The sequence below is a fragment of the Anas platyrhynchos genome, chromosome 19, assembly GCF_047663525.1.
Source record: "Anas platyrhynchos isolate ZD024472 breed Pekin duck chromosome 19, IASCAAS_PekinDuck_T2T, whole genome shotgun sequence".
Classification (NCBI taxonomy): Eukaryota; Metazoa; Chordata; class Aves; order Anseriformes; family Anatidae; genus Anas; species Anas platyrhynchos.
Window position 1 is genome coordinate 276026 of NC_092605.1, and position 25927 is coordinate 301952.

The window sequence follows — 25927 nt, forward strand, 5'->3', positions numbered from 1 at the left end:
GCCGCGCTGTAGCTCGCGTCACGGAATCATAAAGGGTGGAAGAAGACCTCCGAGAGCTTCTGGTCCAACCCTCGCGCAGCCACGCCGAGATTTCGCTGCCGTTTGCCTAGCGGTGGTGAACAAAAACGCGGCAGCAAGAATCCCGAATAGAGATTACCTCTGGACTCCTCCAGCTCTCCAACTACTCTGCCAAGAAGAGCGGCAACGCGTTCAGAGGGGCGGTCTCTGGCTTTGCTTTTCCCTTACCTGCTGGTCTTACGGAGCCACCAAGGATCCGCAGGCGATCGCACTGCCCACACAGGCCCCCTCCTTGTGACTGGGAGATAGGTCCCAGCTCCGCTTTTATCTTGGTACAAAACCTCAGCCTATAGACACTCAGCTTAATCGCTTCATGCAGACAAACAGGATCTCTATGAAAGTAACACAGTGGCAGGCCCCTCCACATCAGCCAAATAACCATATTGTCACTGTCCAGTATTATGGAAAAATGCAAAAATTCTTTATTAAAACAGCAAAGCAAAGCTGAATTATGACAAACAAACCACAAATACAGGCCAACCGGTCCATACAAATTTAATTTTCCCACTTGCCTCTTAAATTATTCATTTCTCCCACCACAGATACACTGAAGAAGCAGGAGGCTCTCATTCTGGAATCCTGACAGAGCTCTCCCCTTTCTCTGATTCAAACCCTCACATCCCTTCCCTTTCTGCTTGCCACCTGATGGACTTCTGTTGACACGAAAAGGAAACACATCCACACCCTGGCAAGTCAGAACCATCCATTCTCTCGAGGGTGAGGCCCCCAAACCAGCACTCAGTTCCAGGATCCTGAGAAGCGAGGACAGTTTTGCCATTTCTTCTCATAGTAGAATTAAATCTTGTTGCATTTTGGCCACAAGAACTCTAGTCAAGGGCTGCAGTTCATGAGGAAGAACACAGAACTCTCTCTATGTCCGCTGGTGTTGTAGAGAATTGAAGAACGTCCTAAACCCAGGAATCCAACACAGATATGGATTGCCACTGCACAGCAGTCCTCCACAGAGCTGTTCATATATGTAACAAAAGCGCCTGTACAGCCAGGGCCATGGAGCAGCAGGGTAAAAGAGACAAAGTGAGCCCTCTCAGCTACTGCTTGCATCTGTAACCACTGGCTATAAAAAAGATCCACACTATCAGTAGCTTCTGGGCCCCATGGCTTAGAGTAAATGGCTCCCACATACAGGGAGCTGTAAACACTGTTAGCAATCATTTACAAGGTTTCATTGTGAACAGACTGCCCTGGCATTCAAACAAGTGTTTCAGAATGACCACTTCTCAGGGAACATACAACCCAACTGGTAACAACAGGGTATGCTGACAGACTGGTGCTATGTAAAAGAACATAAAAATTGCTTCAAATGCTGTAGCAATGCAAGGGGAAGGACTCCAGATAGAACTCTGACCCAGAAGCCTCTATATCCTAGCCTTGTCTGGTTACTTCCTTCTTTCCTCTGCTGTTGGGAACAAGGTTTCTGAAAACCAAGAAGGGTTTTCAGTTTGAAAGCCTTCACCTCACCCCCAAAACTGTCCTGCTTAGAAAGAAGAGTCTGTACCTGAGTTGCTCACCCTCTTTCTGACAGAAGGTATCTGGATTCTTTAACCCACACTTTCATTTCCTAGAACTGTGGGTTCTTAAGGGAGAGCCCTGCACATATGCCATGATGGCATTCTGCAACAGATTTGCTCGCTGGGCCTCTTCTTCCCTCATCCTGGAGATGTCAGTCTCTTTCATTCTCAGCTTCTCCAGCAACACAGAGATTTCACCTTCTTTGTCCAGCAGTGCCTCCCGGTGATTGCTTGATAAGACTGTGAAAGAAGAGCAGCATTGGTACAGAAAGTTTGGGTGTCCTTAGAACAAACAGGAATAACAGACAGGCACAGCCAAAGACAACAGAAGCAGGAGTGATGAGTACTGCAAGCTGCAAGGCACCTTCAGCTGCAGGAGCCTATGGGAGAGGTTTTGCAAAGATGTTATACTTCACTGTGCAAGAAGTGCAAACATTTTGCTTGCTATGCAGCTTTAGATGGTTAATTTGTTAGTTTCTAAGTCTTGGTCGCTATATAATGAGGATAAGAATCCCTGCAAATACATGAGGATGGAGAGTAAAATTCATGGTTGTATTCAAAGACAGGAAGCACCTCTGTCACTACCTGTAAGCATAGCTGAGTTCCAGGCCAACTCTAGGCTACTAAGCATTAGCATTTGAAAAGCATGAAGAGATGTATCACCTTTCAGCTGTCTCTCCAGTGCTGCAATCTTCTCTCTCAGCCCTTCCTGTGCTGTGCGTTCTGCCTGTAGGTGTCCAATCTGCTCCTGTAATTCCACTTTCACTTTATTCACTTCTGTCACTTTCTCCTGTTCCTTACTATTCAGGTCCTGACACACAAAGACAAATAAATGATTAACCATACAACTTCAGCAAGTTGTTCTGACCCTGTGGTGACCATATCTCTGCTCCAGTCCAAATTACCTGCTGAAGTTCCTCTATCCGCCTTCTGAGTCCATCAGCGTGCAGGCTCAACTGACTGGCCTTAGCTTGAGCCTCACTAACCATCTGTTTTTGTTTAAGGCAGCAGTTCTGAGCTTCATCCCGTGATTCAGTCATTAGCCGCAGCTTCTCTTGTAGATGTTCTAGTCGTTGCTGCTGTAAGACACAAAGAAAAAAAGAAAATAAATCAGTCCTATTTCATTCCTGTGAATGGATATTCTCATCTTTGTCCCCAGCACAGTGAACCCTTGGTTCAGTCAATTGGCCCTGAAGAACAAGCACAAGATATATCCATAATAGATATAGCACATATCCCTCGCATTCCAGAGAGAAACCAAGCTGCTTTCTGTTGACTTGAACCCTGTGCTTCCTGGGTTTTGAGGCTGTCTCCTCACCATTTTACAAGGTGTCCCTATTTTACTGTTCTCACCATACAGGGATGATACGTTGTAAAGTACCCCCAAAAAAACCTCTTGATGTTTCACAGGTTTTTCTCATATCTCCTTTTGTTGTTTGTGTTCTGTGGGAAAGCATTTTGATGGAGATGCTGCAAAGCCCAGCTCATTCGCTGAGAAACAGAGACATTTCCTTGGTAGAAGCACCAATAACACCTCTGGCATTCACACCTCCTCCATGTCCTGAATGGCTCTGAAACACTACTGTATGCAGCTAAGCAACTGTTGTGTCCCAACACAGAAACAAATAGCAGCTTTTATATGTTTTTAACTCTGTAAAGCATTTTATTTTGTGCTGTTATGTATAAGTAAAATTTCTAATATTTTTTGGTGTATTTTCCTCATCCCTCATTGTCTTGTACAATATTGACTTCACTGCCATTTCCACAAAGTTCAACTCTGCAGTGATACTTTTTATCCATCAGCAGTAGCCATCTGGGAAAATTCTTCTATGTTTGGAGAAACAGGAACAGCTCTTGAAAACTGCTGTTAAACAGGATCTACACCTGGCTACTAACTTCGAAAACTGGTAACTTAGATGAACTCTGCTATGACAATATCCACATCAATTCTGTTACTACTGGAAAGCACAGAACAGGTGAGGGCAGTGGTTACATTCTGGAGACAATTCAAAGCAGACTTTTCAGGATTCCTTCCTCAGAAATCAAACTATTATTAACAGAGTGAAGCTCAGAGGAAGGAGCTACACTTACCTGCTCCCTAAGACAAGAACAGGCTAAGCAGCCAAATCCCGTCCTTCCCACAGAGGCAGGGCCCACAAACAGTCCTTACCTCATCCAGCCGTGCCTGATTACGAACTTTTATCAACTCTTCCTCTGCATGTCCTCGCTCAGTGAGTGCAGCTGCTTTGACTTGGCTCAGCTCCTGCCACAGAAACATGAAAGATCATTCCATGTAGAGAAGCTGCATCACTGCAACACTGACCAGCAAACATTAGCAGCTTCCAGTTGCAGGCCACAAAGTGACAACTTCCTCTCTCAGTCAAGGGCAGGGAAAACAAACCCAAATGACACACTCACCCTGATATTGCCACCTAAATTCAGTGAAAATTTCAGTTATACAGGGGCAAGTAATAGGCAAAGCTTTCCAAAGACGAGGGGATGGGACAGGGCAGCATTAGATCTAGCTGGGGGAACAAATCTGGAGAAACATGCTCCTTGGGACCCCACAGGAAACCCATAGAGTTAAATCCTGAAGAGAATCTAGCCATGTTCAAAGGAAAGGGTTTTTTTGTTCAAACAAAATCTACAAGTTCCTCCATGGAACCTTCTCCTTCCTTCATCCAAAACATTAAAAATAATTTTAGCCAATAAACTGAATGCCCCAGTTGCTGTCTTCTGTTCCTCTCCAAAGCACATTACAGTCTTTACACAGATCATCATTAGAAGAATCCAAAAAGCACCCATGGCAGCCTTCTCCTGCACTACCTGAGCATTCCAATGCACCTAGAGCACCCATTTTCACCTCCTCCAGAGCTATCCTGATGGCCTCCAGCCTCTGGACCCTGTCTTGCAGAGAACGTTCACTGGCCTCCATGTGCTGTGTCATATGATCCACCTGCAAAGCATCAGAAACCACTTAAACAAGTACCAGAAAAAACATTCACATCTCCAGGTATAACAGCATGGCCATTCAGCATGAAAAAGAACAATGTTTTGTTGACCCAGCTACCATCAAAGAAAAACACCTCCCTCTCTCACAGAGCTCCACTAAGAAACTACAATGTAGACAGAATCATGGAATCATAGAGTAGTTTGGGTTGAAAGGAAATCTTGAAGGTCAAATTCCCCCCCGAAATCATAGGAAGGGATATCTTTCCCTAGATCAGGTTGCTCAAAGATCCATCCAACCCAACTTTAAACACTTTCAATGACAGAACATCCACAACATTTCTGGGCAACCTGTCCCAGTATCTTACCACCCTCATTGTGAAAATTGTCTTCCTAAAATGCAATCAAAATCAACCTTCTTTCAGTTTAAAACTGTTGCCCCTTGTCCTGTCACTGGTGAAAAGCCTCTATCTTTCTTATATGCCCCCTTTTTGTATACTGAAAGGCAACAGTAAGATCTCCCTGGAGCCTTCTCTTCTCCAGGCTGAAAAACCCTAAGCTCTCTCAACCTGTTCCAGCTCTCTGACCATTTTCACTGCCCTCCTCTGGACCTGCTCTAACAGATCTGATCTGCCTTCTAAAAACTGTGAACCTTAGACAGAGATCCCTTCCAGGCCAAGTTTAGAGGGAGTCTGAGTTCTCATCTTTAAGCAATACAAAACACCCGAGGTTCCTTTTTGAGTTGTAGTGTAACTGGTATCTACCTTCCCTATGTCTTCTCTTACAAGATTTCCAAACCTTCAGAGAAATCTACTGAGCTATTTTTAAGGGATTTGACATCTCAACAATCCAAACAGAGTTGATCACAGCCTCTTGTCCTCTCCACACTCAGACTGAATTCCCATGAAACACAACAGAGAAGATACTAGCAAGCTGAGCCCTCTGAAATGATTGTTTGAATACAGCATGTATGTCTTAATTCGCTCCAATAATGCATCTTTACTTCAGTAAGCATGACAAGATTCCTTATTCGCAATTACCACTATGCATAGCAAGACTTACACATGGACCAGCCTCCACACCTCTTCAGTAATCACATACCACTCTGGCTTATACTCTTGCTAACTGGTAGAACGCTCTGCTTGTAGAAATGGTCTGTTATTCCCACAGAAACTCTGAACAGATTAATTTTAAGAGCAGTTGACAGCAAACAATGGTCTCCAGAGGTCACTGTATGTCAGGACCAAAGAGAGACCAAACTCAGGAAGCTACAAGAAAGGCCATTCTTACCTCTTTTAACCGAAGTGATTCCATGTCTTCAAGACTTTGTTTTAATCTTCTCTTCTCCATTTCTAGGCGCTCTGAGGATTAAAACCAGGCAGACTGTAGAATGGTTTGGGTTGAAAAGGACCTTAAGTATCATCTAATTCCAAACCCCTTGCCACGGGCAGGGACATCTTCCGCCAGACCAGATTACTCTAAGCCCTGTCCAACCTGGCCTTGAGCACATCTAGGGACGGGGCATCCACAACTTCTCTGGGCAACCTGTTCCAGTGTCTCATCACCCTCATAATGAAGAATTCCTTCTTTATATCTAATCTAAATATACCCTCCTTTATTTTAAAACCATTACTCCTTGTCCCATCAATACACTCCATCATAAAGAATCCCTCCCTTCAGCTTTCTTGTAGGACCCCTTTAGGTACTGGAAGATCATAACCAGGGCATTCCAGCTAGGCAGGCAATACTTATACCATATCACAAACTCTTCCACCCTTTCTCCTTGGCTAACTCGCACCACTGACTCACTGACAGTAGCAACACCCCATGGGTGTCCATGAGCTGTTTTTGCCCCTCTGCTTACCCTCAGCCTGCACAGCCCTTAGCTTCAGCTCTGCTGTTGTGTTGGTCAAGTCTTGTTTCAGCTGGAATAACTGATCCTGCTGGACTTTGCACTTCTTCTCCAACTCATCCACCTAAAAGGAAATTACCACCACAAAGGAGTTTCCTCTCCTAGTAGCAAAGCAAATTGGCTGTATAGAACGACTAGCAAAGACACAAACATGAGTTAAAGCAGAGGACATATGCACAGCAGAGGCAAACAACGTCCAGGTTCTACCTCTCAGCCTCGAACTTTCTTTCCTACCTGGTTTCTTAGAAGCAAGTTCTTCTCACTGCAAGCAGACAAGTCACGGAAAAGCTTCCCTTCTCGATCAGCACCTTCCTGCATAAAAATCGGCATAAAAATTAAATGGCATAAATGGCATAAAAATTAAAGATCCCGTACAGCCCTTAATTCTTTGCTCTGCAAACTTAACCTCAACCAACACCACAACCAACCAAATCCAACTTACCCCACAAACGCACCGTGACTCCTCTCCATGCCTATAGCACTATCTAATTTACACAACAATGTTTGTCACAGCAGGTGTGGCTAACCCACTTATGGTAAGAATCATGCTTGACTATCCCAACCTGCATCCCCCAAATCTATACAAATGAAGTATGACCAAGAACCCTGCTCTCAAACCTAACTAGGAATTATCCAGCCCACCTGCTTTTGCTGCTGGAGCTCTGCAAAGTGGCGCTCAACCATGTTGGCTTGTTCTTGTTTCATGGCACTCAGAAGCTCTCCCAAATTGTGCACCTTCTGCTCAGACAGAGCCAGGGCAGCTTCAGTCATCTGCAGTCTATACAGAAAAATATTTTTCAGGACCCTTTTGAAGGAAGACACTTCCAGTGAGCTCTCTAAACTACGTGGTACAAAATGTTAACATGAATTTCGCAGTGGGTGAAATGGGGATGGCCAAATGAAACAATTTTTGCCCCTGGGTAAAAGACCCCATTGACCTTTGCACCCAGCAGCCTCTGCAAACACCGACCTGGGGCTTTTCAGAGCCTGGTGTTCTGGTGCCCCATCCCATTTGCAATGAGATGTTTTCCCTGCCTGGACCCCTCCAGGATTTGTCCAGTCTCACAGAAGAATAAAGCTGGCTCTTTTATACCACTGCAAGATTATCTAATGTTAGGGATAGAATTTAAACCACAGGTAGCGAAAGTGAAATGCTTACTCACTACATGAGGGACATGTCCACTCTGAGGCATGGCATAATGAAACTACCTTCAACTGAACTAGCTAGTCTCATCAGTGTTTGAAGTCCAAACACTGTAATGCGCATATGGCTCTACACAGCCTAACACCACTCCTCGGCAGTTCCAGCTCGTTGCTCCGAAACACAGAACCTTGTTGGTCAGGTTCCTCCATGTCTGCAGTGGTTTCTCCGAGGATACTGACAGCAGAAGCAGGTACAGTCTCTTGCCAAGCTGTAAACTGTGCAAGTAATACGTCCCTATCCAATCCCCACAATCCCTTTTCTCTTTTCACCTTCTGTAATTCATTTGTTCTTACAGCAATGCATTATGGTTTTACTTAAAAATCTAAAGGCCTGATCTGACCATAATTTCTGGATATTACTGAAGAAATTATTAAGTGAAATACTAAGCCAGCCACCCTACAAGACTAGCTAGCCCCTTTCTTAACAGCTCTGCTCAGCACTGCCTATACAGCACTGAGCACTGAGAAGGTTAACATTTCTCTCCTCCATACTTTGCTTTCACTGAATTCATAATAGAGTGCTGTTCCTTCAATGCTTCCTGTAGCTGGCTGACTCGTCCCGCAGATATCCTGCATTTGGGGAGGGAGAGAGAGGAAAAAAATGTGGCTAATTTCTGTGAGGAAATGGGAAGGGCCCAATTCTGCTATCAAAAAGCAGAAGGCACTCAGAAATTCAACTCACCTGCCACTCCTGGCTATTTCTTCCCTCTGTTTGTCTATAGTATCCATCAAATCTAAGAACTGTGAACAAGGTGAGCATCAGTGAGAAAATGAACTGCACCAGCTTCAAGCACTTATGTGTCTCAGCTTTCTCTTCCTAATGACAGCAGGAGACAGGTCAGGCCACTCTCTTGAAAGAAAGCAAACTGGAGATTTAAATGGTTCCTTAGCATGTCAGACTGAGGTCATTAGCTAGACTCTAAACAATGAAGGGTGAAAAGGAAAACAGACTTGTATTTCTAGGTTTTCACTCCTTGGAAAACACCAAACCAGTTACGGCAGAAGAACTGAGAACACGAATATGAGCGAAAAAACACACTTAAATTCCTCCAGAATCCAGACTGAATATGCTCAGCAGGGGATGTGTCAATACCTATACTGGCATGGATTTGCTTCCTGAGTAACCTAGCTCAGAGGAAGAACCCTGTTTACTAAACAATGCTGGGTACTGTTTGTACAGATGTATGTGCAACTTCAGGTGCACTATACCTGTCACTAAGTGGTTCATGGGGACTGTGAGGGAAAGTACTGGATTTCAGCCATCCAATTTGAATTGCTGACGTGTAAGATTGCTGACCTGCTTGGTCTTCTCATCCTTCAGATTCAAAATCTCCTTGCTGAGCATGCAAGCTCGGTTCTGGGTCTCACTGAGGATAGTCTGACGGTCTTGGTTGTGATCCAGGGCTTGTTCTGATGCAGAGAGAGCAGGAGAACATGCACGTTTCTATAGCAACAGAACAGCAAGCACTGCTGGAGGACCTAGCACTCAAAATAACAAAAAAAGCGATCAAGTTTTTGGTGCTACCAAAAGCACCAGGACAGTGGCTCTTCTCAGGCAGGTCCATGTACAGACACTGCTCTCACCTTACAGAAGCAAGGCAGGCAGTAATCAAAGACACCAGTGTATGTGGGGTAATCAACACCCCAGTCACAGGAGAACCAATGACGAAGGACAAGCTGCATTAACCATATCCAAACTTGGCTACTCAGGGGCAAACTTAAGCCCCAAGTTCTCCCATATAAATGTGGCATAGCAGTCTTTAATTCAAATTGTTTTTCCATCTTGCTGGTAAAAGTAACGTCTCCAAACTGACTAGCTCTCATCAGAGGACAAGAAGAAGCAATGTAGGGCGCTGTGTATATGGTGTCGAGAAAAGGAGAGAAGGGATAGCTCCCTTCTGGAGAAGCAAGTGCTCTATATCCCTCAAGTACTACATCCCTCATGTGAGACAGGAGAGGAGTTATTGATTACTTCCCATGTGCTTACGGACATGGCTTAGTGGCGTTAGCTTGATGGGTAGACTTGATGATCTTAAGGGTCAACCTAAGTTATTCTACAATTCTAAGTCCTACTTACCCACAGCTTTCAGGATGTCACTGGGAACATTGTTCCCAGCCAGCTCCAGCCTCTTCAGGGCCTTGTTGCTGTGCAGGCAGTTCAACAAAGCTCGGCCACCCAGAAGCCCGATATTGTTCCAACGCAAATCTGTACAGAAAGCAAACTTTCAACACAGTAGTCACACATCTGCTGAAAAATACAGGGCTCAGGAGAAGCCATGCTCCTTATACCTCTGCATGCAGTGCTAACTACTCCCATAAGGTCTCATCACATACATATATGACTCCTACCTCCCTTTTCAAGATGAATGAAGGGGAGGGAAAATAATTGGCAAAGCAAGAATGAATCTTAAATGCAGGAAACCATCACAGTTTAACAGGTACACAAGTTTGCCCCTCATAATTTCATCTCATGAGCTTTCCTGCCACAACCACAATCTATGGATGAGAAAGAACCATCACCAAGAGCCATGTTTTCCTAAATGAAATTCTAGCAAAATTCCTTAGTAAGAACAAAGCGAGTGTAAAGTAAATTCCAGAGTATGGCATGAGGCATGCCAACAGGATCCAGAAATGGAAATAAACCCATTGTGTCCTCCCAGAAAAACTGTTCTGCTCCGAGCACATAATCTTCATCTGCAGTTTTGGTTCCAGAGATCCCAATTACAGTTCCCGCCCTGCTGTTAGTCCCACTCTGGACTAACAGGAACTGGGAATAATTGCTGACTGGTTGGCAGGTACCAGGGCAGGCTGCAATGAGCCTGTGCGCACACATGCATGTGCATGCATGTAGGTGGACAAAAACTAGTCACTCTTACCCAGCTCCTGTAGGCTAGCATTTCGTTTCAGTGCCATGGCCAACTCTCCTGCCCCATGATGGTTGATCTGGTTATTGCGCAGATCTAGTCGCTGGAGAGAGTTGTTTGCTCCCAGTCCCTGGCAGAAAAAGGAGAAGCCCTCCTCCCACACGCCCAGGCTGTTCCATTCCAAGATTAGGCTAGGGAAAAATCAAACAGGACAGGAGTCTACAAACAGACAGTTGCAAGAGCTTGAACAACACCTGGACCATGGTACTCATTTATACATCCAGCTTCCTTAACAGAAACTCAGTTTCAGATAGCAGGGTGCTGCTAGGAAGCTGCAGCCTCAGAAGGGGCACCTCCAGTTCTACTTCCTTCACAAGAAATGGAACAGCATGACATTCCTCCTACCCCAAGAAACACATCTTCACCCCTTATTCTTTTCCAATTTTGTGTTTCATTTGGCAGGAATAACAGAAAGAGAGACAGATGCATTTTTATTTTATTTTTTTACCTCCTGATGGATTTGTTCTGCCTAAGAAGTTTTCCCAAAGCCTCAGCTCCCATGGTTCGCAGGTTATTTCCCTGAAACAAAAATCCTGGGTGATCAGTAAATTACACTCTGCCCCAGTCTCGCTATCCTATCAAGCAAGGTGTACACCACCAAGTGTACTCCAGCTGTAATACTGACTTCAGTCAGTCAAAGACGGCCTGTGTTATTTGCTTCACATATCAGACAACCTTCTGGAAAGTGAAACACACCTGGAGGAACAGTGGATACAGCTGAGAAAGACAGGTCTGATGCAGCTTAGGACTGTAGATCCAATAGAACAGCTATGTGCTAGAGGAACGCAGACAGAAGGCCACTCTCATTGCACACCAATTATCACCTCTGAAAGTGCTTGTTTAGTTCCAAACCCCAGGCTAGCAGAAAGACACTAGCCAGCTGGATGAAGTCTACAGAAGAACAAGTTAACTAGTAACCCACAGATTAACAGAGAAAACCGAGGAAAAGCCTACATCTGACCATACAACAACTGACAAAGAATCTACAGTAACAACTTCCCATCAAAAAAAGTGAATAAAAACAAAGATGAACTGTGAGGTAATTCTGGGAAGTTGTGATGCAGTGTTAGGGAGGCAAAGACTGAGTCCCAGGAAAACAAGAAATGTACGAAACTGAATTAAACTGCGCCCAAACTGTCTATTTTTAACTCTGATTAAGCTTGTATTCCCCTTTCCTTCCCAATCTATTTGTCTTAATTTTAATCTAACAGACTCACCTTCAGATCCAAAGATTTGACCGTGGTGTTCGAACAAAGACCATGCAACAGAAGTTTCACACCTGGGTAGGGAAAAACAACAAATGCAGGATTTATTTGGTTGGTATGCAACCCTCAGCCCTTAGATGGAAAACATTCTTTACAACAGCTACTTCAGAAGAGGTTGCTACAACAAAACGTATCACTTAGCAGATGGCTACTGATGCTGCTGGGGAGGCCTGAGCCTGAACTTTCAGGGCAGTTTTTTATCTACCACCAGAGAAAGAAGAATCTGGGTAGAGAACTGCACGTCACTTGATGTGCCTTCCTATCTCAGGCAAAGAACCAGGCTGTGCCGACAGGCCACACAGACCGGACACTCGCTCTCGCTGGCTTACTGAATTCCTGCTCGCACAGCAGGGACCGAGTAGAGAATCGCCCTGTGGCTGACAGAATCCCACCCAACGTCTCCTGGGACTAACGATCAAGCGATTAAAGCTGACTAGCATGAGACCTCCTGAACCGGTAGCTACATCCAATCCCTTCTATTCAAGTTAACACCTGAAGACACACTCTCGAAGACAGAAGGAAAAAATGAAAACACTTCTGGGGGAGAAAAAGAAAAAAAAAAAAAAAAAAAAAAAGGGATTTGTGACCAGCTTCCAACTACGCTGTCACCTCACTGCCCAGTCACAGGCGGGGCAGATTCATCTGCTTGGAACAATCCGCTCCTCTGCAGCCGCGCTCCCGGCTCCTTCTCTCCTGCTGTCGGCCCCCGGCAGCCCGCGGCGCCCCCGCCATCGCGGCGGCCGCACGGACGGGCCGCAGCCGGGACCGGCCGCCGGGGCCCGCCCCGCCGCACGCTGCGGACCGGCTCCCGGCCGGGAAGGCGGAGGGGGGGGGGGGGGGGCGGCCGGGGCCCCGCGCCCACCTTCCTCGCTCAGGCCGCAGTCGCCGAGCGCCACCTCGGCGAAGGGCGCGGCGCCGGGCAGCAGCCGGCCCAGGGCGCCGCACGTCTCCAGCGAGAGGCTCTGCGCCGCCAGGTCCAGGCGGCCGCGGCCCGGCGCCTCGCCGAGCTCCCGCAGCCGCCGCAGCACGGCCTCCTGCGGCGCCGCGCCGCCGGCCGCGCACAGCCGCGCGTAGGCCCGCCGGAACTCCTCCATGGCCGCGGCGCGGCGCCACCTCCCGCCGCCGGGCGCGGCGCTGCCGCCACGGAGCCGCGCCCCCCCCCCCGCCCCGGCTGCACTTCCGCGGGGCGGGGCCGGCCGCGCGCGCCGCCATGGAGGAGCGGGACGGCGGCTTCAGGAAGGTTCGGCGGCACCGGGCGGGGGCGGCACCGGGCGGGGGCGGCACCGGGCGGGGGCGGCACCGGGCGGCTCAGCGGCTGTTCTCTCCCCGCAGGACACCGTGGAGCGGCTGCTCCGCCTGCACTTCCGTGACGACAGGACGCGAGGTACGGGGGGCGCGGGGCGCGGCGCGGCACCTCCCCCCCCCCCCGCCCGCCTCCCGCTAGCGCCTTGTCGTTGCAGTTAACGGCGACGCTCTGCGGCTGACGGCGGAGCTGCTCAAGGTCTTCGTGCGAGGTGAGCGCGGCGCTTGGTGCGTCCGACCCGCAGCAGGGGCCCGTTACCGGCTCGAGGGGCCCCGGCCCGCGCCCCGTTCGCTCCGGTGCCGTAGCCCCGCGGCCGGGCGCAGCAGCGGAGGAGCCGCGTGCCCGCTGCCGGACGGCCTCCAGGGGGCTGGAGCCTCGCGGCCTCTGCCCCCTCCTGGCACCCCCCCCCCCCCAACAGCTGTGTCCTTACGGTTGTACCGCAGAAGCAGCGGCACGAGCAGCGCGGCAGGCTCAAGCGGAGGACGTGGAAAACGTGAATATTGAGCATGTAGAGAAAGTGCTGCCACAGCTGGTACGTAACTGGAGTCCGAACGCACTTCAACAGGGTAGGGATGTGGACTGAGGCTGCTTAATCCTCTTCCTTTTGGCAGGTGTAACAGTGAGCCATCAGCTGTGCCAAGTGGCTTGTTGATTAAAACGCTAAAGAAGCTGTTGTGCTTTCCTTACAGCTCCTAGATTTCTAGAGACCTCATGAAGCAAATGTGACATGCCAGCTGCCAGCAGAAGATCCTGACCTGACAGTGAACATCTGGCTTAGTGTACTCAGCGTCTAGCTCTAGGAAGAACAGCGTCATCACCTTCTTTCTCTGCCATACGGCTTCCATTTCCTCTCTTCTCTACCAAGCATGACAAAGCCCTAGGCAACTATGCTATCAGGTACTATTTTTAAAAAGAGGCTGCCCTACGCAGTTTTGATAGACTGCAGTTGGTTTCCATCTTGCTGCCTAACTCCTTTAACAGTAGCCAGTACTTACGAGCATGGTAAAGCGGTGTTGCTTTCTCAGCTAATGTGAGAAACAGGTGCTGCTTCACAAGACGAGATGCATGGAAAGACTTAATGGCTGGAAATGTCATCCAAACATCAGGCTCTCATCACCTCAGCAGGCAGCTGTGGCAGAAACTTAAGGTTCAGCTCCAAGTCTGTCTAATGAATAGGTTGTTAACAGGAGCGCTGTTATAGGCTCCTGCCAAAAACAGGTATCTGATCTTTGTTTTATAAATAAACAGTGCCTGTCCCTCACTACTTTCCAGTATTTCTCCAGCACTGTGACATCAAAGCATGTTCAAAACCTTTTAACCATTTGATATTCTCCTCAGAAGCTGCTTGCACTCTGCTATAAATTTGTTCTCACAAAGAAACATCAATAAATCAAAACCAAGTCTCCCTCCCTTGTGCAGGCTCTTTGCTGTAATTAATCATCAAAAGTCAAGTTGCTTCAAAGACTTGCACAGTTTTTACCCTCACCCACCCTCTTCTCTAAATCTTTGTAGGACGAAAGGAAAAAGGACAGAATAACAAACAGCATGTGTGAGAATCCCACATCATGGGACAGCTCGGCCCCTCAGCCAGTGGGGGGGCTGGGGGCGGGAGCTGTGAAATAAGAAACCTTACACATGTAGGGAGGATTCACACAACTGAACTGGCTTTGTTGGGAAATACATAGCTTGCTACATAAAAAGCAGCTGACACTAGCATCTTAAGGGTTGCACATTGCTGCTGGCTATCTGTAGTCTTTATAATTAGTAATAGTGGCTTTTTTTCCCTCCAACTGGCAGCTGTAGCAGGCAAAGGCTCAGTAGGTCACTGTACTCTTTCATCTAAGAACCATCCAGGTCATCACTCCAGACACAAGTCACTTGGAAACTTAAATAAAACCAAAATTTAATACACATTCTTTTTGGTGACAGTACCAGTTTAAGCAGTGCCCCAACCCTCTCCATTGTAGCCTCTTTGCCAAGAGAACTGTTTGTGCAGCTGTACAACGAAACCAGTGAAGTAACTGACCTAGTTCAGCATTCAGCCCCACAACCAAGTTGTAAAAAAAAAAAAAAAAAAAGTCAATAGCAAAAAAAAATGCACATAATACTACCTTTGAATGCCCAACAACCTCAAAAATGAGTTCAGCTACTACAGCAGAAGAAAGATTGAAGCAAATCTGGTATCTGCATGTATTGCTCTTTGGCACAGTAGGAATCCTTGTTAGCAACTACCTTATTGAAGAGCCTGCAGTTTTAAGTATCAGAGCCTTATTCCTCTTAAAGAACCCACTCCTACTTTGCCTTATCCGCATTCCAAATCCTTACTTTCCCCCGTTCTGACTCCTAGTGGCATACAGATCTGTCAGTCTACCTCCCTAAAACAGTAGGAGTTCAATTCCCCAGCCACCAGCTCTCTTGACTGTAGATGACTGCAGATCTGAGTGTTAGTGGTAAAGTGGTACTGTAACAGCAACAGTTAAACCCTCCCCCACCCTTTTTTTTTTTTTTTTTGCATAGGGAAGGGGGAATAAGACCTCTGGTCCAGCTGTTGAAAGTACCAGTTTTTCATTCTCCTGAAAAAGGAGTAGATTAAATTGTGTTTGGTGCATTACAGTGTTACACAAGGGATATGCAACTGACTGAAGTTAGTGTACATAGCAGGATGAACATGGCTGCAAGAGTCAAGAGGGAGAATGCTGCCTCCTCACCAGAAACCTCTTTTCACTGGCATAGCCTATCAGATTATAATTGGATAAACCAGTATCTTGACTTTTAGATTATTAGAAAGTTCACTCTGGTGATCTGGTTAAAACCAATATTGATCCTGCAGCTGTTGCTCATCCCTAACCACAGCTAAAAAGAAACTGCCAAGATTTTTTAGTGTCTCTGTCAGATTAAGACAACCTAACTTTCTGTGAACAGCGGTTAGGTCAAGATAGACCAGACACTAGCTCCCTAATCCTCATCCCTGTGCTTAACCCAAGAAACTGCCCCAATAATACTGATACTGCTATCCTGATATTTCCCTCTGTTTGCCTATAACACTTGCAGGTGACAACTACGGTGCTTGCTCTTTTATCAAAACTGTTGCAATCGAAATAGCTAAGCTAGTCATAACTAGTTGACTTTGCCTGTGCTCTTCAAAAACAAGACTAGCACATTTGAAAGCCCAGCACAACTTCCTACCAATCAGAATGCTTCCATTTATTCTAATCCAGTGAATCAGACAACAGCAGCACAAGTATACACACCAGTGCACCTAACCTATACGGGAGCCAACCTATGGATATTTGCCTCCAATATATCCTGCATGAACTCAGCAAAGTATCTCTAGCTACAATACACTGCTGACTTCTGTGGAAAGAGCAAGCATAACATAGCACCTGAACCAAGATAGGCAGTCCTGTGGAATGCATGCTCAGCCCACACTAAATCCACTAAAGTAGTAAGCTTTAAACATTTAGAGGTTGGACTCGATGATCTTGAGGTCTCTTCCAACCTAGAAATTCTGTGTGATTATTTTACTTTCTTTTGTTTTGCTGTAGTATGTCTTTTACAGCTATCCTGTCAAGTGCCAGAAGGGCTTGCTTTCCACGGAAAGGATTTAGAGCAGCACCTCTATAGTGTTCTTTCGTTCTCCACTGCCAGAGGCTGCACACCCTCCCTGTTTGTGTTTAGGTGTCATACAAGAAATCAGTCAACATTTTTGCATTCTGCTCCCTCCATTTGGAGTCTTTTTCCTCTTCCACCTTTCATGCCTTCCCCTCCCTCTGACTTTCTTCAAAGCATCTGGGAGCATTTGGAAGTAATTAGACCTGAAGGGAAATGTTGGCCAGACTGGGAGACAATTACAAGTGCCAGGAACCCTGGGTGCCCTTTCTAGCCACTTTGAAGTTCATTCAGATGGTACAAAGCTCTGTTTTGCTTTGTTGGGGAAAAAAATGGGAGGAAGGGAATGAGGCATGACAGGCCCATTGAAAAGAGAACAGGTTCCTGTGAACTAACAGAGAAGCAATAGAGAAGCAGAGCACTGGGGGAAGGAACACATCATCAAAGAGACCGACAAAACGGCCTCCTCTGGACACTGCGCTTTATTACATTTACAAATCGTGCAGATGCACACATAGTTTAGGGAACAATTGTCTATACAGGGAAAATGGAAAATATTTTATTACCATAACAAGGAACCCCAGTTCGTCCAATATAAATCACCAGTCCATGGAGAAAACTTCAAATAAAATACAGCACCATGGCTACAGTGGCACTATATAGTTCATATCCAATATAAGCACAGTTCTAAACAGTAATACCCATTCCATTACAACATCTGCAGGAGGCAAAGATCAGAACTAGCACTTCCCTCTGTACACTAACTGCATTGCAGAGAACAGCTACTTTGCTGTGGAAGTACTCAGACCAAAGAAGAAATCTGTAGATCAAAGATCACATGAAGAGACTCTTTTACAGGATTTTTTTTTTTTTCTGATTATACCAATAATTACCGATGTTAATTAGGTATAGTGAAAATAAAGCACAGAGCTTGTGGCAGAAACAAACTCCGCATGCTTTCTACTAATAGATACCTGTGTTCTTCGTTAAAAAGATTCTGGTAAATGAAAACAATACAAGTGCAGCAAACCAAGTGGTTCACAGGAAAAGCCTATTTGATCTGTTGCAGTATAAGTGCTTCCTCTGAAGTGACTTTCCAGCCAACTACGCCCAGAATTACCAGCAGCACTAACCCTAGCCAGCAAAAAGCAGAGAGAAGTCTTGTTCTAGGCAGCACTAAACTATAGATAAAACTGAATTAATTGTACCTTGCTGCTAGAGTTCAGGAAGCCAGACTCCACTTATCTTTGAAGGTTGAACTAGGAGATTCAAATTTAAGAACATGGATGGAAGCAAAGTCCTTCAGAAAGATTATCTAGGAATTATCTCCCCCTTGATGCTCTATTCACATAATTTGCATGCAGGAAATCTTAAATTTAACCCCTAATCTTGATTCTGTAGTCACAAAGCCCATAAATAGGCCTTCCACTCCTCCAAAAGATGAAACTGGCAGCTGAAAAAGCGATTTTCTGTTTATAACTAATGTTCATACAGATTAGGCCTCTCCTGGGCCACCAACAATTTCTTACAAATTCTCAAGTAGTTCATCAGGAAAGAGGCACAGCTGAATGCTCATTGCACCCCAAAATGCTTCATCTCTTCCCACCTACAACACAAACATAAGACCATTAAAACACTTAACCACACAGTTGGCACTGCATCATTTCTCAATAACACGATCTCATTCTATATGTTCCTGTGTTCAGACAACAGTTGGGTAGCATGGACAAGTAGTTCTTCAGCAAGTGGAAAGGTAAATACAACATAGCTTCCAGGAAAGAGAATTTCATCTTACATGTTACTGACATAAATATTAGAATATGTTATTAAACTTTCATACAAGCTGTTTGTGGATAACCTACATAGGTAGACAAGATGTTTTGTGCTTTATCCTGATCATCTTTACTTGGGAAAGAAAGTTGTACTCAAGTGAAACAGTTCAAGCATACTGGAAACAGTAAAGATACTGTTTTCCACATAATCTGCACCAGTAACCCAGTATCAGTCATAGACTCATAGAATAGTTTGGGATGGAGGGGACCTTAAATATCATCTAATTCCAAATCCCCTGCCAGAGGCAAGGACACCTTCCACTAGACCAGGTTGCACTAAGCCCCATCCAACCTGGCCTTAAACACTTCCAGGGATGGGGCATCCACAACTTTTCTGGGCAATCTGTTCCAGTGCCTCACCATTCTCATAATGAAGTATTTTTTCCTAATGTCTGATCTAAATCTACCCTCTTTTAGTTTAACCACTGTCCTTTTTCTCATCAAGGACAGATCAGCTATAGCAGGGAAACACACACAGACCCACTGTTTGCAGCCTTCCAGTAATCACTACACACCATATGCTACGCTGCCGGCCCCACAGAATCAAGTACTAAAATTCTAACAGGAAACTAAAAGTTGGCATTATTAGCCAGGGAATTTCAGATAATGCTTCCTAGTTTTACTGCTTTTTAGGGGGGTTGACTTAACTTTTTATTCTTTGTCACTGCATCAGAAAATCAGTATTGCCAATTGTTTAATTTAGGAATGCTTTTTTCAGTCCTTCATATTTTGTATAAATTCTCATATAAAACCACACAAACTATTGGTTCTGAGACTAGAACCAAGGCTGCAGTTCTCTGATGAGGAAAAAAAAAAGACATAATGGAAGTTTGGGTGCAATCTCAACTAGAGAAAACCACTACTGCTCTGAAGTAAAGAGATCAACAAAAAGACCAGCTCAAAAATTAAGAGAAAGGAAAGGACTAAAACAGACTATGCCAGTAAAGGACAAAGAACTGATGGAGGTTTTAACAGATTACACAGGCCATTTATAGATTGAATATCATGCCCATTAGTATTAGTATTTGAACTATACTGGCATAGTTAAGAACTCAGGACGTAGTTAAGGATGCTGCAAGCATAATGAATTAGACCTCAGGCTCAACGCAGCCTGGAAACAGCACTTAGGTGCTTCTCCACTGAAGGCTGAAGTTTAGGTCACAAATTGATTTGTGACTGACAAGCACTGAACCATGTATATATCTTCCAAGCCTTCTGTTGACATCTTTAAGAACAGTGTCAACATCCAAAGCATTTGATATAAAGGAGCCTGCCTTTCTGTGGAGTTCAGCAGGAGAAGAACTCTCCTCCAATTTCATGCTACCTGGCAGCTTCAGCCATTTGGGTATTTTCCCAGGGTCCCTTTTCAACACTTGTGGAGCTCCATGCACTCTTGCTGGTTCTGGTTGCTCATCAGTCTTTTTGTCACTTCCTGCTTCTGGTTCAGGTAGGGATGGAACTGTTGATTCTAAAGATGATGAGGCAGAAGGAACTAATGACTTGGACAAACATCTGAGGAGAAAATAAGCAAATTGAATTAAACTTCATTTTTTTCATAATAGCCCCATGTAAAGTCCACCTTTAAGCTTTCAAAGTCAGATTGAAAAGGCTCTTCCTTTTCATAACAAAGACCTTAGGATTACTTTAGTCACTGAAATGCTGCTTTACAAAGAAGGATTCTGTGATTCATAAGCTACAAACTCAAGTATGACTATATGAAGGAGAAGCTGAAGTCCTAGTATCTATCTTCAGATCATATTTCTTTTTAGAAAGATAGACTCACTTCACGCCTCCCCTCCCTGAAAAACTCATTTGCAACTCTATTCAGTCCCAACATACCTGGACACTAATAAATCAGCTGCAGAAGGGGAAACTGCAGAGCTCAGCAGGTCTGATTTCAGGTAACAATCTGTTTAAAATAAAATCCAATGAAATACAAACACTTGTTTGGTAACAAAGACATCAGTCACCACAGAATCACATAGCTCTACGATCAGCAAATACCGGCTGTATACTACAGTAAATCTCCTTCCACCAGCTGACAAATAGGATGTATTTAAACTATGATGGTTTCTTTCACAAGTCAAGGTGCTCTATTTCATCATTCAAAACTCAAGATAATGACATTTTCTTCCAGTGCTCACTGCATCTCAGAAGCTATTATGTGAAGCTGCAGCATTCTTTAATCTCTGGGACAAATAGAGATTCTATGCATAAACCACAGGTGTCAGAGAACTGAAGGTTCGAATCTGTTCTCCCATCTCCAGCTAGTATACTACAACATACAACAGAAGGTCTGTAACAGCATTTCACAGAAGGATTCTTCTATCATTCTCATCCTCAGAGTAGATAACGCTTATTCCATAGGCTAAAAAAATCTCACAAGAAAGGTACTATACTTACATTTGTGGTCAAGCTAACCAGTAATCAAATACAATTCTTGCAGGACCAGGCTAGGTCTCTAGCTCTGAAGAGCTTCAGCCATTCTAAATGGGAACAGTTACCAGCATTCTCAAGGATTGCCTTTTTTTTTTTTTTTTTGGAGTGGGGGGGGAGAGGGGGGATCTGAATGTACAGATATAGTGTTCTCAGTCTTCTACATAGGTGCAATACTATGAGCTAAAGAAGAGAGGAAGCTCACTCACCCCTGCGCTCCTCAGATCCAAAATGAACGACAGCAGCTGGAAAGAGTTTAGCCTGCAGTAAAGGGGAAAAATACATGACTGACTGTAGATATTTTCATGGTCCACTGTGAATGTTAGAAACCGGTTAGACAATTATGGACAATTCAGATTAAGATCAGGTCACTGAAACATCTATAGTTCAGAAGTCTGAACTTGTGTAAAGCACAGGGCACTCAGATATTAAACAAAATTGTACAATGTAGCTATTCTACTACATACAGATGATTAGACAAGTACAGCAATGCACTCGTTGTGCTAATGACCTGCTATTTGTTTTCAATCCAGTCTAAACTGCTAGTTCCTACTTGTCAGAGTAACTGCTATATTTGAGCATTTTTTTTTCTAACCATTTAGCTCATTATGTGATCTAGGTAACTGTAGGACTGTGTAGAACTGCCTCTCCTTTACATCTGCATTTATCACTCAACCTTTATTTCATATTCAAATGCTATTATTGATTTTGCATTCATACATTTATTTCCAAACCAGATAAAAACAAAAGCAGAGTGTGCCCAGAACACCAGTGTGATTCCTGTTTTTCAACAACTCCTCAGTGAATATTATGTGAGATGTCAGTCAGGCAAAGCACAATTAATTTAGCTGCACTTTAATTACACTGTTACCCACCTTAAAAAGAAATATACATACAGGTGATGAAACACTGAATCAAATGGAGATATATTACAGTATGTAAATTTATCGAGTCTGAACTTGTAAGTACTGCCACCATAGTAGAATGACATGATATGCCACAGTGCCCCAGCTGACCAGATCAGTGAAAAGGTGAGAAACACTGCTCATCTCACTGGGGATGGCCCCAGAAAGGTATGCATCACATTACCTTGTATCTTTCTGCCTACCTCTTCAGTAGTCAACAACAAGCAATTTCTGGTCAAAACGTATACACAAAGAACACATTAAAGAGGGTTCCCATGAGCTCATATTTTAACAGAATAAACTGCTCCTTTGTCAACCCAGAACTGCAATAAAGCCAGACTCAGTTGTTCCCTTCCTACTATTTACTATCATTCTGAAGAGATGCACTCTGCAGGAGAAAAAAACAAACAGTAACATTGTCTATAATGGTAGTTACCAGGTCTGATACCTAGTTCCATCTGTTTCTAAATTTAACATACTGCTTTATACTTCGTTTTCCTCCATTTTAAGACAAATGGCCATCACACAAGAATGAGGTTGCAACTGATATCCCTCAAGTTACACAAATGTAAAGAAGCAAATAGTGTCCTGTCTTGCAGTTCACTCTTTTTTAAATTTCAAATAGCAACAAATCAAAACAATGAAGCTTCTCAACCATAGAGCTAAACAACTTACGCCCTCGCCCATCGTCTCTCATTTCTTTGTACCCATCTGCTATGTCATTGCTAAATAGCTTTATTCAACTACCTCTGCATAAATATATAGTGAACCAAATTCAGTACAGAATATGAATTATGTTCCCTGTTGAACATAATAACACATTAAATGAAATAGTACTAATATAGCTCAGATGGTGACCTCTTGAATAAATAATTCCAAAGATACAAGAAAATAAATTATTCTCAATCAGCCCTAAGTACAAGATCAGATTCAAACTGTAGCGGAAAATAAGACAGTAAGAAATAGTGATCACAATGTAGTAAAATTCAACATCACAGAAAAAAACATATGAAAAAAATAAGGCAAATACTGGATTTTAGAGAGTTAATGAAATTAAGCATGCTGATTAGAGAACAAGAAGTCAGAGGCAATGAAGTAAAATTCTTAGCTGTTTAATAAACGTTATTTGGAAAAGTGAGTCTCAGAAATGGTATACAGCCCTAACTGAGAAAAGGCAGAGAAGCAAGTATTAAAGCAAGCTAATTAAGTGTTGTCATTTACCCATAATTCAAAGAGAAGATTTTTCAACTTTGGTAGCTAACACTTCTGAGGCCAATAATCTGACATGAAGCAGCAAAAAAGACTTGGGAAGGAAATTCAGAGAGCTAAAATACAATTCATGTTAAAACAGCAACAAGTTAGAATAAGAAGTTCAGTTAAAAGTAGTCCCTATAATAATTGGTTGGTACACTGCATACATATTAAGGAATCCCACTGAAAATGAGAATTTAAATGATGATTTTGGACCAATTTCATCATTAGGGAGACTTGAAGGCAAGTAAATTTGTTCTTGATCTTTTCTTTCACGAGAGACGCAGTAATTTCAGGTTGTTGTTTCATTTTAAGTTCCTTATCAGTAAAGACTGAATGGTTGAAGTTGGAAAGGATATCTGAAAATCGTCTTGTCCAATCCCCTCTCCTAAGAGCTGGGTCTGCTACAGCACTTTTCTCAGGACCATGTTCAGTTAGCTTCTGAATATCTCCAGGGAGAGAGACTCCACAACCTACCCAGGCAGCCTGCTCCAGTATTAAACAATTCAAACAGCATTTTTTTTCTTAATTTAAATCGAAGTTCCTGAAAGTTGTGTCCTTTTCCTCTTGTCCTTTCATTAGGCACCACTGAGAACAGTCTAGCTACATCTTCCTTGCCACTTCCCATGAGGTAATTACACACGTTGACAAATCCACTCCCATCCCAGAACCTTCTCTTCTCCAGGCATAACAACCCCAGCTCTCTGCGCCTCTCCCTGTATGTCAGATGCACCAGTCCCTTTATCATCTTTTGGTTCTTCGCTTGGAACCAGAGAAACTTTAAACCTGTGCCTGCAGTCTCACTGGTTCATTTGAGGAATCATAAGAGCAACTGCACATAAATGTGGAAGGTACGTACCTATAAAATCTGCTCTTACATTACAGAGATTATAGTATGACACCACACTTGCAAAGAAACTGAAGCAGTACAAAAACTGGAACTAAAAGATAAATAAAAATGCTCTAAATTACCATGCCCAGATGGTACATCCAAGTGTTCTCAAGGAACTGCAGAGTAGTAGATTCAAAATTAAGCTTCTTATTAAAAACAGACACTGCTGCAAGCACAGGCTCGTATTTTAAAAAAGGGCTGAAATTGACATGTAGATTAATATGACATGGTGTAACCAGCTGTACACCAGCAAGGATTCTGAAGGAAAAAAATATAAATCTTATTACTGGAACTAACATGTCAGTGTAATATTACATAAAGAAGTATTTTTTAAGGTTTCAGAAGACCTTTTATTTTAAGAAACAGATAAAGAAGCCAAATCACAGTGTAGAAGAGTTAAGGACTGTCATAACTAGCAACTATCAAGGAGACAGAAGACATTGACTGATGGTCTACATTTACCCCAACAAAACAGTAATTCTAAACTTTTTCTCTTGAAGAAACCAAACCAAAAAAAAAAAAAACCACCCACACCACCATCTACCTGCCTCTCTTCATACCATCAATACATACTTAGAAACCATGCAGGGCACGTTGCCTGCTCTCGAGTCTTGATCCTCTGTTGCCATCATCAGCATAGTCAGGATACTAGAACTGATGGTATCTGGACTTGATCCAGCAGCACAATTACAAGAACTCAAACAAACCCTGATCTCTGCTGGGGAATCTGGATTCCTACCTAGTACAGGGACTAATAAAACTGTATGAACTGCAGACAAATTGAAACAGCTTCACTTATCTTCATGACTACAAATGTCAAATGAGTATTTGGCATTACAAATGCCAAAATTTTTCGGACTTTAATCCAAAAGGCTCTGGAGACACTCACATGTAGTATGGCTCACATGTTAGACTGAAGCAGGAGAGATCCCCTCAGTCTACTCCACGCCTCAGCTCCTGCCTAAGAAGCCAGGAATATTCACATCCTTGAACTGACATTTTAGCAGAAATCATTATTTATTAGGTCTTTTAACATGTCATTCCTCATTCAACAGGGCCTAAACTTGCCTGCTCCAATCAGAAAGACGGCTCTCCATAAACTTTTTAATTAAGAAGTACCAGACAGTTTAGAAACCCCCAGAGAAAACTCTTGCAAGAGCTTTGATGTTTCTGCTGCATTTGTCTGAAGGGATCCCTCTATTTAGGAAATGGGTGGCTTAAAAAGGAGTCCCCTCGACGCTCCCTCCCCAAACACACATACACTCAAGCCCTCTTACACACAACATCCTTTTCATGAAGGCTGCAAGTTGGAAAATTAGGTTTTTGTAGCGTGTTAGTGCTGGAATTTTTTAATAACCTCCCCTCTCTCTTTTTCCTCTCCTACCCAATTATCTCGGTAAATAATTAACATTCTGAAGGAGATAAGTAAGCACAGCATCTCAGAGCTCAAAGCCCTTTAGTTCAAAGCCCTCTTCTTTTCTCTTCCTTTCCTGCTGCCACCACCAAAACTTCCTTGTCAATCAAGCTCTGGGCACACACATCAAAGCTTCATGTGGGAATGGCCCCAAGAGGTCAGAGAAAATTCATGGCAGGGCCTGCATGAGGCACAAAGAGAGAGAGAAACAGACCAAGAGCTAGACAGACACACTAACCACACAAGCACACAAACAGAATGTGCCCCAGTATAAACTTCTACGCTGTTTACTCACAAGTTGACAAATAACCGTAGTTCTAAATTTCAGGCTCCACGGCCACCACCATTTCCAACTGCTGGCAAAACATCAGTCCAAATGCTCCAGTTCAAAATCATTTAATTGAAAGACACTTAAGGGCACTAGA

At 44.1% G+C, this 25927-nt stretch overlaps 3 protein-coding genes across 15 annotated transcripts in view; 1 reads left to right on the top strand and 2 right to left on the bottom strand.

Moving 5' to 3' along the window:
• Positions 1–477: 477 nt before the first annotated feature.
• Positions 478–13018, bottom strand: LRRC45 (leucine rich repeat containing 45). 5 transcript variants are annotated; one of them, XM_072025549.1, is made up of 17 exons: positions 12723–13018; positions 11813–11874; positions 11044–11114; positions 10548–10726; positions 9749–9877; positions 8969–9081; positions 8354–8412; positions 8164–8241; positions 7111–7246; positions 6703–6780; positions 6421–6532; positions 5847–5917; positions 4471–4563; positions 3778–3870; positions 2513–2683; positions 2271–2418; positions 478–1847 (listed from the first exon to the last, which is right to left on the bottom strand). In XM_072025549.1, exons 1-17 carry the CDS (start codon positions 12952–12954, stop codon positions 1651–1653), a joined length of 2022 nt encoding a protein of 673 aa, XP_071881650.1. In that variant the 5' UTR covers positions 12955–13018; the 3' UTR covers positions 478–1650. The 5 variants fall into 5 exon arrangements, with proteins under 5 accessions (XP_071881650.1, XP_027327380.2, XP_027327381.2 ...); XM_027471579.3 differs by having other exon boundaries at positions 2513–2686; positions 12723–13016; XM_027471580.3 differs by lacking the exon at positions 12723–13018 and adding an exon at positions 12470–12665 and having other exon boundaries at positions 2513–2686.
• On the top strand, positions 12999–14568 carry CENPX (centromere protein X). Of its 2 annotated transcripts, XR_003501234.3 has the most exons (6): positions 12999–13100; positions 13193–13244; positions 13321–13374; positions 13607–13695; positions 13853–14060; positions 14189–14568. XR_003501234.3 is itself a non-coding variant. In XM_027471590.3 (5 exons), the coding sequence occupies exons 1-5, from the start codon at positions 13071–13073 to the stop codon at positions 13865–13867; spliced, it is 240 nt and encodes a 79-aa protein (XP_027327391.2). In that variant the 5' UTR covers positions 12999–13070; the 3' UTR covers positions 13868–14568. The 2 variants fall into 2 exon arrangements, 1 of the variants encoding a protein (XP_027327391.2); XM_027471590.3 differs by having other exon boundaries at positions 13853–14568.
• Positions 14569–17236: 2668 nt separating this feature from the next.
• Positions 17237–25927, bottom strand: part of ASPSCR1 (ASPSCR1 tether for SLC2A4, UBX domain containing) — a 56666-nt gene continuing 47975 nt past the window's right edge. For 7 of the 8 annotated variants that reach the window (XM_027471573.3, XM_027471577.3, XM_027471576.3 and 4 more), the window contains 3 exons: positions 21250–21301; positions 20444–20513; positions 18433–20116 (listed from right to left, as the gene is read on the bottom strand). In XM_027471573.3, the coding sequence (XP_027327374.2) occupies positions 19729–20116; positions 20444–20513; positions 21250–21301 (510 nt within the window). In that variant the 3' untranslated portion in view covers positions 18433–19728. Of the gene's footprint in view, positions 18379–18432; positions 20117–20443; positions 20514–21249; positions 21302–25927 lie in introns of those variants that run through there. The other variant, XM_072025552.1, reaches the window with a different exon arrangement.

What these genes read in the sequence shown, in the direction of transcription:
- LRRC45 (XM_027471579.3), bottom strand. Translation starts at nt 12,954, where the DNA reads ATGGAGGAGTTCCGGCGGGCCTACGCGCGGCTGTGCGCGGCCGGCGGC. An exon ending in GAAATAGCCAGGAGTGGCAG is followed by an intron (nt 8,242 to 8,353) that starts GTGAGTTGAATT and finishes CCCCAAATGCAG; the next exon opens with GATATCTGCGGGACGAGTCA. An exon ending in AGCTCCAGCAGCAAAAGCAG is followed by an intron (nt 6,781 to 7,110) that starts GTGGGCTGGATA and finishes ATTTTTATGCAG; the next exon opens with GAAGGTGCTGATCGAGAAGG.
- CENPX (XM_027471590.3), top strand. Translation starts at nt 13,071, where the DNA reads ATGGAGGAGCGGGACGGCGGCTTCAGGAAG. An exon ending in CCGTGACGACAGGACGCGAG is followed by an intron (nt 13,245 to 13,320) that starts GTACGGGGGGCG and finishes TTGTCGTTGCAG; the next exon opens with TTAACGGCGACGCTCTGCGG. An exon ending in GCTCAAGGTCTTCGTGCGAG is followed by an intron (nt 13,375 to 13,606) that starts GTGAGCGCGGCG and finishes GTTGTACCGCAG; the next exon opens with AAGCAGCGGCACGAGCAGCG.